This window comes from Parasteatoda tepidariorum, chromosome 4 (assembly GCF_043381705.1).
Source record: "Parasteatoda tepidariorum isolate YZ-2023 chromosome 4, CAS_Ptep_4.0, whole genome shotgun sequence".
Classification (NCBI taxonomy): domain Eukaryota; kingdom Metazoa; phylum Arthropoda; class Arachnida; order Araneae; family Theridiidae; genus Parasteatoda; species Parasteatoda tepidariorum.
Genome location: NC_092207.1, coordinates 84326574 through 84340887, shown reverse-complemented (window position 1 = coordinate 84340887; position 14314 = coordinate 84326574). Strand labels below are relative to the sequence as shown.

The window sequence follows — 14314 nt, the reverse complement described above, 5'->3', positions numbered from 1 at the left end:
TGTTCTGAAAGTTTTGCAGAGAGGTAGGACTAGTACTGCCATCAATTGAAAATTTTTCAAGGTTTTTTATTTCAAATAATATTGGTAAAACATACCATGTTCACATGCGCCCCCTGTTCACATGTGCCCCCTTCTCCCCTACATAAAATACAAAACATTAAATACAAAAGGTCAAATATGAAAATATCAAAAGATATAAAAGTTAGTTTAAAGTAAAACAATGATAACATCATCTAGTAAGTAGAAAGTACTTTTATATGAATTTATGTGAAATATTGATGTTATTTAAGAGGGAGGGAACGTTTTTTCGATGTACTTAATTTCAGAGAAAATAAAAGAGCATTAAACAATAAAAAAAATTGCAAGTATTTGATAATTTAGCATTTCTTTAATCAAATATTAGCCGTCGAAAAAGGCATAAGAAGTTGAAGGTGAAATTAAAAAATTCGAATAAAATGTTTTGGAATAAGAAACTGGCTCATGTAAGCACGAATAAATATTTCTTAATTATTCCTTTGTATTTAATGTAAGCGAATTTCTTATTCAAAACCCTTTTGATCGTAGGTGTAAATGAAGTTCTTCAGCAAATTTCGTCTCTTTAAAGTAGTGAAGTAGTTACTAAATTCCAAAGTAGTTTGTAGTCACTACATTTAAAAATTAGTTGCAGTTAACTACATTTGTAACAAATTAGTTGTTGTAAACTACAAAAATATTTTAATTTTTCCGACCACTATCTATTCTATTGCGTATTTCCACTTGAAGGAAAATGATGGTTAAACTTTATTTTAAGTAGAATTAATGCACCTGTTGTACTTAAGAAGGGAGTACTTGGTTTTACTGTAAATTGTAAACTATATCTTATGAGTGATATTCATTAAATTTTATCCTACATATTTTTAGTACGCTTTACTTTTATGCAAATAAGTTTGATTAACTTCAATTGATGCAAGTTGTGCATTTTCTTATATCATTAGACTTAACTCTTTAATTCTGTCAAACTTTTAATATTCTAAAAATAATAATCATCTATCTATGGATTTTATTGAAAAACTAATCATTCTGGCAATGAATTATTGTAGCAATAATCATAATAATATTTAAATTTACTAGTACACAAAAAGTTGCTCTTGAGTTTAGGGATCGCTACTGAGTACTTAAGTAACAAAGAAGTAATTGTAAGATTGTTTCAATTATATTTTTCCTTCTTTTGGTATTAGAAAGAAACTATCCGAGCTATGAAAGAGCAAGTGTGTCTAGATCCAAAGTTTCTATAAAAAGAGAAGGAAATGTGAAGTCAGAAGAAATTGACATTCTTTTGGAATCTTTTAATTATTCTGAAGTAAGTATTTTTAAAATCATTGCTTTTGTTAAAGTTATGTTGTTGTAGACCATTAAGGCACTGGGAATGCCATTGTTCGTAATTTACAGGGGCGCCATCTATGGTCAAGAATTCGACATCTGTCACACCCATACGTCACAGCCTTTTATAGGATGGACTCATTCATACATTCATTCACAAATCGTAATTTTGACCTGAACCAGAGAACGATCAATCTTCAAACCAGTATCCCCAGAGGTATAATTTGTTATGAGAACATGGGTGACTTTTTGACCCGGCAGATTTAACGTGCGCAAGTCACAATGTTCGGCTGGCTGGTTTCGAACTCCCGTTTTCCTGAACGCAAGTCCGGCACTTTACCAACCAGGCTATCGTCGACTTTTTCCAATTTGTATGGTTTTGAAGCGATAGAAGTTTTTAATCAGGTAATGCTATTAATACTGTTGGAAATGTTTTGAAACAAAAAAATAATAAAACAGGTATTATTGAAAAATATATTTTTTAAAATAGATTGTAAAGGGGAAAAAATTCTATTCGCCTAACACCTAAAACGAAAGACGAGATGCTCATCACTTGCGAAAGACGAGGGAAATTTTTGATATTGACAATAGTCTATCGCTAAAGTGACGCGCTCTACGGTTTTGGTCTGACAAAAATAGAATTATGATTTCTTTTTCCATCCACTTGAAAAACGTAACGTTTGAATTTTTTTTTTGATTTTAAACATTTAAATACTTCTTTGTTAGTTTTATGTCTGCTAGTTAATGCCAGGAACTGATTGAAATTTCGAGTAGCTTTTAATGGAGGTCAATGATAAATGTTGTTGCTGTTGTCGTAGGCCATTAAATCAAGGGGTGCGGTTGCTCTAGTTTTCCAGTGGCTCCATCTGTAGCCGAGAATTCAACTTCAACTACACCCATACGTCACACCCGTTTACAGGACGGGCCCATTCATACATCCATTCTCCACAGATCGTAATAATTAATAAATGCTACTTGTAACATTTAGAAAACGATTGCAACTTGCTTTGGAACATAGCTCTAGTTTAAATTTAATTTAAGCATGTTATTTAGTCGGGAAGCCAAAACTTCGACGATAAAATCCATCTGGTGACATAAATTCTGCTTATAGTGGTCAGGAAACGATTGAAATTTCAATTCAGAGCAGAGATCCAGTTCATTTTTGAACACAACACTCTAGGCAATCAGAAAGGGTCAAAATGCCAATAAATAACGAATTCGCTTATAGAAATGAGCAGATGGTTAAAACTCTCATTGTCATCAGGCAGTAGACAATTGCGCTCATTACTAGAAGGAAAAAGGCAGGAATTTTGATTGCTAGATGCCGCGTTCACAGACGCAAATTAATAGAAACGTAGCAATAAATATCTGGATCCTGGAAGCATTTTAAAAAGCCAATGTTTGAAGCAATTAATGTTTAATTATTAATAGAATTTGTTATTATAAATGTTGAATAGTTTTTTTTTATAATTTAAGGTTCATAAAATTTAAATACAAAAATGAAAATTGTTGAAATCATATGTTTACATTAAGGCTACTTCTTTTTACGTCTGCTAGCAGAAAAATGAGTCTGTACCTAAATTATATCAAAATATTTGTCGACTGGGCTGTATGATGGTCGAGAAGTTAGCCTAGTACCAGGAAGCTTTCGGGTTCGAATCCCGCTTCGGGCATGGACATGATTTCTCACTCTGCTCTATGTGTCTTTCTTGAGTCGTTGGGGTGACGTCGATCAGTCTATATGGTGCTCACAAAAAAGAGATCAGCAATATTACACGTTACGTATCACGAGGCTATATGTTGCCAAAATTGGTGGGCACTGGAAAAAAATTAAAGTGATAATTATAAGTGATAATTTGAATAGAAATATTATTCATTGGAAATATAAAAGTTTACCCAATGATATTCAGTAGTTATTTTATCATCTTGCTCACTTTACAACGGACAATTATGACACCAATTTACTTCAGAAAGTTTGCGCACTTTTGTTTTGCATTTTATTTTCTTATAGCACACAGTGGCCAGCATCCAAGGTTTCGTGGCCAAAATTTGTATTTCGATAAAATTTGTTTCAAAATTTGGGGTTTTCTATTTAGGGGTTTTTATGTGCAGGTAAATTGAATTCATAGTTGAAATTTTGAAATACACTAAAAATACCCCCNCCCCCCCCCCCCCAAAAAAAAAAAATGGCGACTGAAATATGGACAGAAAATATAAAAATAATAATATAGTACGTTCAAAGTTAAATATAGTAATGAAAATATAATAATTTTCGTAATTTTATATTAAAAATGAAAAGCAAATAATATTTCCAAAGTAATATTACAAAATAACGCGAAAACATGAAAAAAAGCATAATTTTTGTTTTTCGGTATATTTAGTCCACCTTTGCAATATGGGCAAAATGGNACATAATTTTTGTTTTTCTGTATATTTAGTCCATTTTTGCAATGCGGGCAAAATGAATCAGGTTTTTTCGAAAGAATAAACATCAAAGAAGACAACAAAAAAAAGTTAAGCTAATTACCTCGTGGAACTTTTTGGAACTAAGTTTCGTAAGTCATTCAAACATTGTAAAATATCAACTGATAAGATAAAAACTATAAGTTTGTCAAGAGTATTAACTTATCCAACAAATTGAAAAATTGCACTATAATTTCAGACTAATGACTCTGATAAAAATGTAACAGTAAGGAGAAATTCCTATACATATATTTCTGAAATAAAAATTAGAAAGTTACATTAAAAAAAAATCTTTGAACATATTTTTCATTACATTGTACTTTTGTCGGTCCAAATGTTTGGAATGATTATGAATACTTACTTTGGGCTATACTAAAACTGCCTACACATATTTTAGTTGAAAATTTAATTTTTGACTTTTGGCCAAAGATCATGGTCTTCTGGCCCACAGTGCAGCGGACGATTAGATTGCGCATTGATAATGGCGGATTTGTTGCAAAGTTTCCCTTATGACTTATGACTGGAATATTTTTCAAAATTAGAACAGTTAATTTCCAAATAAATCCTTATTACTCTCTTCTCATATACGCAGAATCTTACCAATAAATAAAAAATCGGTATATATCCGTAAAAATAAATGAAAAAAAAGAAACAGAATTGATAAACAATATTATTTTTTAAAGTATGCTTTTATTCATACAGCTGCGAATCATTTTTACATTATTCACTATTAAATATTTTCTTTGGGGTTTTTTAGGGTGAAAGCGATGAAGAAAATGACTTAAAGCCCGTACGATATCCGTACGTTAAAGAAAAACAAGAAATCAAACAAGGAATAAAGCAAGAAATCAAACAGGAAATCAAGCAAGAAATAAAAAAGGAAAATATTGATGAAGTTGATGGTGACAAAAGCAATTTTAGCATTGAAGATGTTAAAAAGTTCATAAAAGGTCAGAATGGCTAATTTACAATTAGATAAATACTCAAATTAAACTTCAGATCACTGACGCAATTTTTAAAAATTTTCTCAGTTTATGCTAGTTTGGTCATTGCTTTCTAAAGAATTCATATTTCAGATCCTATTGCAAATATTTCAGAGTTGTGTTCACTACCAACTGCGCACAATACCACAATAACGTCGGACATCTATCGGATGAACTTAGTGGCCAAAGAGTTGTGCCCAAGTTCCTCGATTCTATATATAATTCTATTATATCGATTCTGGACATAAAAGACCATTCTGCTTTTTCATATCAAGAATATTTATCAAAAATGTATTTGTAAGAATTAATAATCATCATACCAGGATCACAAGAGATTATTAAAAGGAGAAGAAAAATCTTGATTTAAAGAAAAGAATGAATCGTAGAGTTAAAGTTTAATTCATCCAGCATCTATAAAAACGAACAACGTTTAGTACTTTTTTTTTCTTCTTCAGAAACCATTGAATCGGCGTCTAAAAGCTATTTTCACGTTAAAATTCTTTTTTGCAAAATATTCAAATAACATAATTTTTTCAAAATTTCCAAAAATTGACTTCTGAAAATGAAATTAAAAATATTTGTTGGTAAAAAAAAGTGGTTTTGAAAGAATACGAAAACCGTCCGATAATTTTTTTTTTTTTTATATGTCGAAAAAATATATCTTTAATAGAAATAATGAATCATTTTAAAGCGATTAAACTTCTGAGAAAAGGTTTACAAACGAAGGAAGAGAATATTTAAACTTTTGACCAAATAATTAAATTTTCATTTTCACGAAATTAATGCTTAGCTCTCTTGCCTTAACTATTTTCAGGCCATATTTTCTGAACTACGGCTAACTTTTTTATTTCGGGGGTCTGTTGAAAAAAAATGTGTTTATTCAGATCAAGTACGTCTTAATTTTTTATTTCCTTGTTTTAAATATCATCTCTGCACAAAAATAAATAGGATATTTAGGGTTAGTCCTTAGAATATTTAAAACTGTATTCTAGTACGTTTAAATCCAATCATTAGATCAAAAGTTATTAAGGTGTTCTCTTTTTCTTATTTTGCTCACTGAACAGTATGCAAAACGGACCACCCTGGAATAACTTTAAATCTAATGATCGGATCTTTTTTTTCTAGGACTCAATTTTAATGACTCGAGGAGGGGACCTCAAATATGCTAATTAATAAGTGCAAGCGATATTAAGTTACGAAATCAGACACAAAAAAGTGTTTTCTCAAAATGAACATATCTTTTCTTTTTCTTTTTTTTTGTGACGGATTTGGATTTCTGATCCCCAAAATATAGGGGGCAGCAGCAATGTGGGAAATATGGTCCCAATAGTTTGGTCAGGAGAGCTATCCAAAATTTGGTCCCCTTAAAGTTAATTTTATTTTTTTAGCGTATTTCACTATATCTCGCGAACTTTTTTTAGCAAATGGAAAAATCTTTGCACACAATTATTAAATTTGTTTATCCAAAGATAAACCCATGCAAAAAAAAAGAAGAAAAAAATTTTAAATATTAATTATTTTTCTTTATTTAAATTAGTAATTGACAAGAACTTTTGAAAAGAATTAAAAAAAATTTGCACACAATTATAAAATTTATTTACCCAAAGATATTTCCATGCAACAAATAACTTTCAGTAAATATTTATTGTTTTTTGCGGTTAAAACATTTTGAATTGTAAGATATAAAATTTTTTGAATCATTTTATAGAATATAATTTTACATGGCATGTTAATTATGATGTTAATTTTTTAATTATGACTACCCTCTCTCTCTGCTGCGAATCATTTTTACATTATTCACTATTAAATATTTTCTTTGGGGGTTTTTANATATATATTTATTTATTTATTTGGGGGGGTCAGAAATCCGAATCTGTCAAAGAAAGTTTTGTTTATTCAGCGGAAGTACGTTTTTGTGTCTGATTTCGTAGCTTAAAATATCGTCTGTTCTGATTAATTAGCATATTTGAGGTCATCCTCTCGGCCATTAAGAATGAGTTCTATAACGTGAGGATCCGTTCATTAGATCAAAAATTATTCTGGGTGTTCCTTTTCGTTTTTTTAAGCGCATTGTACATCAAAGTAAGCCATTTTTGCACGAGCAGAACATCCCTTCTAAACTTAGTTTTAGTTAGGTTCGCTGTTATTTTATATTTTCTTTTCTTTGATTAATTCATGTTCGGGATCAAACTATGTAGAGTATAACTGGAATAAAAAACTCATAACTTATGAAGCAAATCGAATCTTCTTATTGCCTGGTTGTTATTTCTTTATAAACGAGTAAACAAAAATTACTTGAACAAATCTGGTTTAACATTATTGTACCATAATAACGTTTTCTTTTTTTTAATTTTCTGAGAACTGTGAGTTTTGAACATACGAAAAAATTACGATTATGATTATCACGGAAATTTTTATAACAATACATTATTTTTATATATATTTCTCAAGGTTAGTTTCTATTTTATTATCTAAACGTCCCTTCAAAAATATAAAATTTTTAAAATTACAATTTTTGACAAAAATACTATTTTAATAGTATCAAATACAATTAATGAGTCTGTTCACACGTTTTTGCAATATACAATCCCATTATTAGTTTGAAAGTTAAATGCAAATCATGTCGTCTCATAAACACATACATGGATACGTAAGTCATATGACTTGAGTATAGAGTATTTCTGTTTTTGTTGGGGTGTGCTGAAAAAAAGATCATTTCGAGAACATTACAAAATTTGGGATATAAGAACAAAACATGAAAAATTCTTAATATAACATATAAGATGATCCAATAACAATTTATGCAACTGTTGATTATGATATCAGAATTTATTTTCATTGTAATAAATCATTTTTTATAATTTAATTTTCACTAATACTCTTAGTTGAACCAGTTGATGATTATGAAAATGAAATCAAAGCAAAACCTTTGGTCTGCAAATTCTTCACTCCCATTGAAGCTGTGACTTTCTCTACAGAAAATGAGCTTGTTACTGATTTAAAGAACTTAAAAAGTAAGGAAAATATTTCGCTCTTACTAAAAAAAAAATTGCTTATTCGCGTAATTTTTTGCAATATTATCAATTTAAGGATTTCCTTTTTCTCATGACTTAATTTATTTCCACTCTTTATAGATATTTTTTAAGTAAGAATTAATATTTTAAGGTGACAGAGGAATTATGTTGCTTCTGCAGTTTCCAAGTTGTCTTCCTCTTGATAAGCAATGGGATAACTTAAATACACCTGAAGATAAAAAACAAGCAACTTCTGCAACGAAAGAGAGCGTTAAAGGCGAGAATCAAAATGAAGTAAGCCTATTACATTTTATCGAAAGATTGACTTAAGTTGATGTTGTTGCAATGACAAGTGACAAGACATCAACGACATTTTTCAAATTAATTTTCTTTCTCAATTACAAGCAACACTTTAACATGCAACTGCGGAAATAGTTTTATTTTTTATTATGGGATGGCGCCACATGTCTTTTTAATGTATCCTAAATATATGTTAAAATGATCGCAACAATTAAAGACTGTAGACCCATAAGAGCAGATTTAAAAAGATATCACAAAACAAATTTGAAAAAAGAAGAAGAAGAAAAAGATTAAGTTGCCAACGAAAATCAGAAAATAAAATAAAGGTGAAAAAAAAAATGCGTTAGTGTTCATCAGACCTCTATACTGCTTGGAAATGCAGCCTAACTTGAATTACCTCTTTCAACTACTGTTGTTTCCTTCAGTTACCGTGGTTTTTCTTTATTCATTTTGCAAATTTTAATCTAGTGTTATATATTTCTATTTGAATTTGAAACTTTTTAAATTTTTAGGATATTCAAATCGGATTTATTTCATTAATTTGCCAAATACGATTCACTACAAAATTATGAAGAAAAAAATTTTTTCCCCACACATGCGCTGTATAAAAGAATTAAACTACTTATATATTGCAAAGTTTTCACGGAATATTTTTTCAAATTTTAAAGCAGATTTATTCTAAATTGCTCTAAAAGTTTTGTTTAAATTTATTGAGTAATTGTAAAATTATAGCAAAAAAGCGCAACACACACGAAAAAAAAAAGTTTTTTTACAAAAATACTTATATTGCCATAAATATTTAAATTAAGCTTACGAAATTTTGCGCAATCATTGCTTATAATAACCAAAATAATTGTTACTTTTTTGGCATAGGATGTTCAAAAACACTGTTTTTCTTTTGTAACTCATTGTCAGTCCCTCAAACCTCTAAAAGCTTTAAATTTTATTGACAAGTATGAGAAATCGCATGATCTGAACACTTCTGAAGTTAGAAAATGATTCTGTAAGCATTTTTTGAGAAATATAAGAAAATGTATTAGCATAGAAGTATTTCCATTATTTTGTCCACCCCCTCCACAACGACATAGTTAATAAAGTTAAAATAATTCAATTTCTCAAATTTTTTACTATATCTTGTTCTTTTCGGTAGATATATATTGTTCATATTTATATATATATATATAATATACATCAAAATAAAAGATTAACTGTATTTAGAATAATTTGGCTAGATGCTATTGCTTGAGGCCAACTCATGATGGTCAAAATTTAACACATTCATGCGCTTTTCTTCTTTATTTATTCTATAGAGAGACGGTAAAATCCTCTTTTTATAGAATATATAAAGCTTCATAATATTAATGCAATTTTAGTAGGTATCAAGCATACTAATATGACATATTGCACTTATTTGATACTTATTCAATTACTATAATTCCGTAAGTGTCTATTACGAAAATTAATTACACAATTTTAATTAATTACATTTTTTTCATTTCGGTTAGTATTTATTACCAAAAATAATTTAGTATTGTTGGCGTTGTAATAATTTGGCGATATTTTACGCTTTTCTTAAATCAATTAGTAGGGGAGAGTGGGGTCAATTGTAACATTTTTTACTTAACTATTTTTAACTAACAAAAAATCCAATATATTATTAGTATTAATTGACAGACGAGTAAAGTANTAATATGACATATTGCACTTATTTGATACTTATTCAATTACTATAATTCCGTAAGTGTCTATTACGAAAATTAATTACACATCAATGGCGTCAATAATAAAATGACGTTTTTTTTTACATTTCTCCTAAACTCACTAGTGGCATTTCTGTATTAATTTTGCTTTATTGCACTTTGAGTACATAGCTTATTTTTTTCGTTTCGGTTAGTATTTATTACCAAAAATAATTTAGTATTGTTGGCGTTGTAATAATTTGGCGATTTTTTACGCTTTTCCTAAATGAATTAGTACTATTTCTCCAATAACATTACTTTTAACATACCTTATTTTTAATTTCATTTAGTACTCTAAGTACTAAATTAAGTTTCATTTAGTAGTAAGTTTCATTTAGTAGTTTTCATTTTATATAGAACTCTGCATTTTTCCTCCATTTCAATTAGTCATCATTACCAAAATTAATTTATCATCATTGACATCTATAATCATTTGATCTTTTGCGTTTCGAATTCGTACCATTTCTCCAGTAGTTTTTCTTTTGAGAACACATTTTATTTTTCATTTCAATTTGCATGTATTACCAAAATTAATTAAGCCTTGATGGAATCAATAATAGAATAGCTAAATTTCACTGTTTTCCTAAAAGAATAAGTACCTTTTCTTCATTAATTTTGCTTTTGAGAACATATCTTTTTTTAATTAAATTATTCCCTAATAATAATAAATTTTCAAGCATCATTTCCGTCAGCAGTAAGGCGATTTTTTGCGTTTCTCCTATAAGAATTAGTATTACTTCTCACTTAATTTTAACATGGCTTTTTTTTAAAAATTTCAATTAGTAATTATTACCAAAATTAAGCATCAATAGTGTCAATATAATATGAGCATTTTTTACTTTTTTCCTAAACGACGTAGTACCATTTCTCTATTAATTTGACTTCATAATACACAGCATTTTACCCCCCTCATATTAGTAATTATTATCAAAATTAATTTATCACCATTGACATCTATAATCACCTTATCTTTTACGTTTCTTTTAAACGAATTAGTACCATTTCACCATTAGCTTTTTCTTATTAGTACACAGCTTATTTTTCATTTCAATTTGTATGTATTACCAAAATTAATTAAGACTCGTTGGAGTCAATAATAGAATGACTATTTTTTTTAAGTGAGAAATATAAAGTGAAGGAATTAAAATCTTTGTGAAAGAATCTTCGTGAAAGAAAATTATTTCCCAGAAATATTTAGATTTTTTGGTATGTAATCAGGTTAAACGTCAGCTAAATTTTGGGCACCAATCAAATTTTTCAGGCATTGTTGGTGATTGGAATTTGTGCAACCCTGATCAAAACTATATTTCATGCACGTTATATATTTTTTTTATTAAGCATCGCTGATTGTGAGAATTTTTAATTGAAAAAAAATTTTAAGATTTTCATCTAAGTTTAAGACAAAAATTTTTTTTATGAAAGCTTAAGTTTAGGTGATTAAATGCTGGACTATAACGAGTTTTAATTTTCTTTCAGGAAATTAGAATTAAATCTAGTGTTCGTGATATACCCGAAGGCTTTATTGGTAAACTGCAGTTTCTGAAATCTGGAAAAATGCGACTAGTTATGGGATCCATTCATTTATATTTAGAAAATGGAAGTGAAAGACAAGTCACTGCAAATGCTGTTACAATATCTACGAAAGGAAAAGAAGGTGATATTACTGTTTTAGGAAAAATAGAACGGAAAATGTTACTTCGACCGCACTTTAATGGAATCACAGATTAAATAGTTCGAATAACTGAAATTACGGTCTCGCCTTATTTTGAATAATAAAAAATCAAATCATGAAACGACCCAAATTTGATGCGTCGAATTTTAAGTTTTAAAGAATAGAAACTAATAAGACTGCCCCTTCCGTTTTAACTTAATAAACAAAATGATATCAAATAACTATTTGTTTATAAGGTATTTTAACTTTCTTCTAATTCTAAATATGTGTTATAAACATGTATGTGTGCTGTTGTGAAACAATTTAATTTCGCATTTTGTAATTTTTATATATCGTCTAGGAGAGTGAAATATTCCAGTGTATATCATTTAAAATTTGTCATTTAGATGTTAAGAAATACAGCGATGCCATTTGAATTTAGTGTGTGTCATCTAGACTTAGCAGTAGTTGTCTTCTTTCAGGATAGAATGTATTCGCACATCCCATGCAGCAGCTGTGCCCGAAATGACGAACAATTTGAAATATGGAAGAAATACGGTAGTAGATAAAAAATATGATAGGGTACGTTCTGCTCAAAGAACGAGAAACTTATTCTCATGTAGTTTTAAAATCAGTTACCGAGTTCGACGATAGGTGGTGTTACTTTCTAGGGAAAAACTATAAGACATTGTTTTTGCTGCAAGTCAGACTGAAATATTTGCTCAGAGTCAATTCATTCGTTCTTCCGGTTGCAAAACGTTATTGCTACAAACGGTGATTCTTTTGAAAACATATTTTTTTTAAAGTTTTGTTAGATGGCAGTGCAATCTGTTGAAAACTTGGTAATTAATTTTGAAATTTGGTGAGGAAAACTCTCTAGTTTACTGAACAAAACATGAGGATACCGTTCTTTCTATCGTCTTTCCATTTTTCTTTGGTTTTCCAAATTGCCTATCATTTTAAAAAAGCTAATTAGAGAACGTTTAAGCAGCATTTTAAAAGTTTTCGCAATTTTTACTGCTAAATAAACACATTCTGTACAAGAATATTTATTGATTTATGTAACTTTATCACTAGGAGGAGTGATTTTTTTTTTAAATTACAGGGTATGTAACATAGAATGATTCCTGTAGTTCTCTTTTATTTTTCTAGATAGAAAATAATTGACACATCCTATATAATTTCAATAAGGTTTATATAGTATATATATTGTTAGACTTATTGTTAAAGTATATAATGTTATTGTTATTTATATACTTACTGTTAAAATTCGTTATGTTTGAAAACCTGCTAGAATTGTAATTATTTTCTGTATTAAATAAAAAGTAAAATCTACACCCACGATTTTTTACTTCGTTTTAATTTTTAAGGTTCCCGAATATTTTTAAGCCAATTTTTGCTAAATTATTGTACCTTCATATTTGTACCTAAAATCATCCATTTTAACTCTCCAAACCATATATGAATTTCGATAATTATCCCAATAGGCAATCTACCTGTCTATAAATTGTCTGTTGGAAGAACTCCCCTCACCACAACAGTCTAGGCTAGTCAACAAAGTCTAAGGCCGTCTGTTGCTGTGGAAGTAAGAAATAGTTGATATATGGGGAGAGAAAGAGGGGAACTTCTCTCCCTTCCTCTCGCCAACCGGAGCTAAAACCTTTCTTAAATATTGACTCAATACAATACCCATACTTGAAATAGTTGAACCTCGTAACTATAGTCACCGCCACTGCTCCAGACATAGCAAAGTGATTTCTTTCCAGAGACAGACTATAATAGACATTTATTTTTCTAATACTTGAGTTTGATTCTTTTTTCTAAGTCGATCTTTAATATGTTGACTTCATTACCTTGAAGTTTTGAATAAATTTTCTTTATTTTCGTGTTCCTGAACTTTTTTGTCTCGTAGACCTCTTGCCCTGTTTTTCGGTTTTGGGTAGACCCCCTGCTTACTTGATATTGATTTTTTGCAAATTCATCAACTTCAAATTTATTTTTGACAGCTGGTATAGTGCTATCTCACTGTGAAAGATTTAAGTTTCTAACTGCAGTGAAGTGTAGAGTGAAAAACTTAAGAAAAAAACGCCTGTTATTTTATACATTTATTAATTAAATTCAAACTAATTTAATTACTAATTTAATTGAAATGTAAATGGAATAAAATAGTGCGCTCTAAAACCCGTACTCCGTTACTAATATTATAATTGCGGAAATAAGTTTGTATACAAAACTGTAGTAGTGCATTGTCGGTTCGTTTATTACGTTTTCACGTAAAAACTGAGCAACAAATCTCCCGTATCTTGTGCCAGGGCTAAAGAGAATAGAAGGGCTGGTTCACTCCTTTGAAGAAACTCTCTCGCCGCGCTAATCCTCCGATTTTCTCTACGTGACGTCACTTTGGCGCAAAGCTCGCACTTTTACTTCAAGAATGGAGCGTTCGGCCTGGCTAGCTCTAACTAATATTGGAGCATTTTTTTTGTGACATATTCTGAGACATTTGTTATTTTCTATAATGACTTTCCTCAGTTTTTGCAGTGAATTTACAAAAATTTAAAACTATTATCGAAATGCCAGTTTGCGCGATTGCAACTTGTAAAAATTCTGATAAAAAATAAAAGGAAAAACGCGTTCCCTAAAGTAAGTGAACAACTATGTAAAGAATGGATTCCGAAATGACACAGTTAATATAAAACAGCAATACGTTTATGCTATCGTTAAGAACTTTTATAAAAATTCATTATCTAAATAGAAACCGCCTTGTTACTTCAAAAAGAAAGGCAGGTAAAAAAAATTAAAAAATGG

At 29.4% G+C, this 14314-nt stretch overlaps 1 protein-coding gene across 1 annotated transcript in view; it reads left to right on the top strand.

The window, feature by feature from the left end:
- The window catches only part of LOC107452125 (DNA-directed RNA polymerase III subunit RPC4), a 33945-nt gene extending 21092 nt beyond the window's left edge, over nt 1–12853 (top strand). Inside the window, exons 5-9 of the mRNA XM_016068441.3 lie at nt 1218–1339; nt 4580–4772; nt 7691–7819; nt 7971–8113; nt 11335–12853. Coding sequence (XP_015923927.2) covers nt 1218–1339; nt 4580–4772; nt 7691–7819; nt 7971–8113; nt 11335–11586 — 839 coding nt within the window. The 3' untranslated portion in view covers nt 11587–12853. The remainder of the gene's footprint in view (nt 1–1217; nt 1340–4579; nt 4773–7690; nt 7820–7970; nt 8114–11334) is intronic.
- Nucleotides 12854–14314: the final 1461 nt, after the last annotated feature.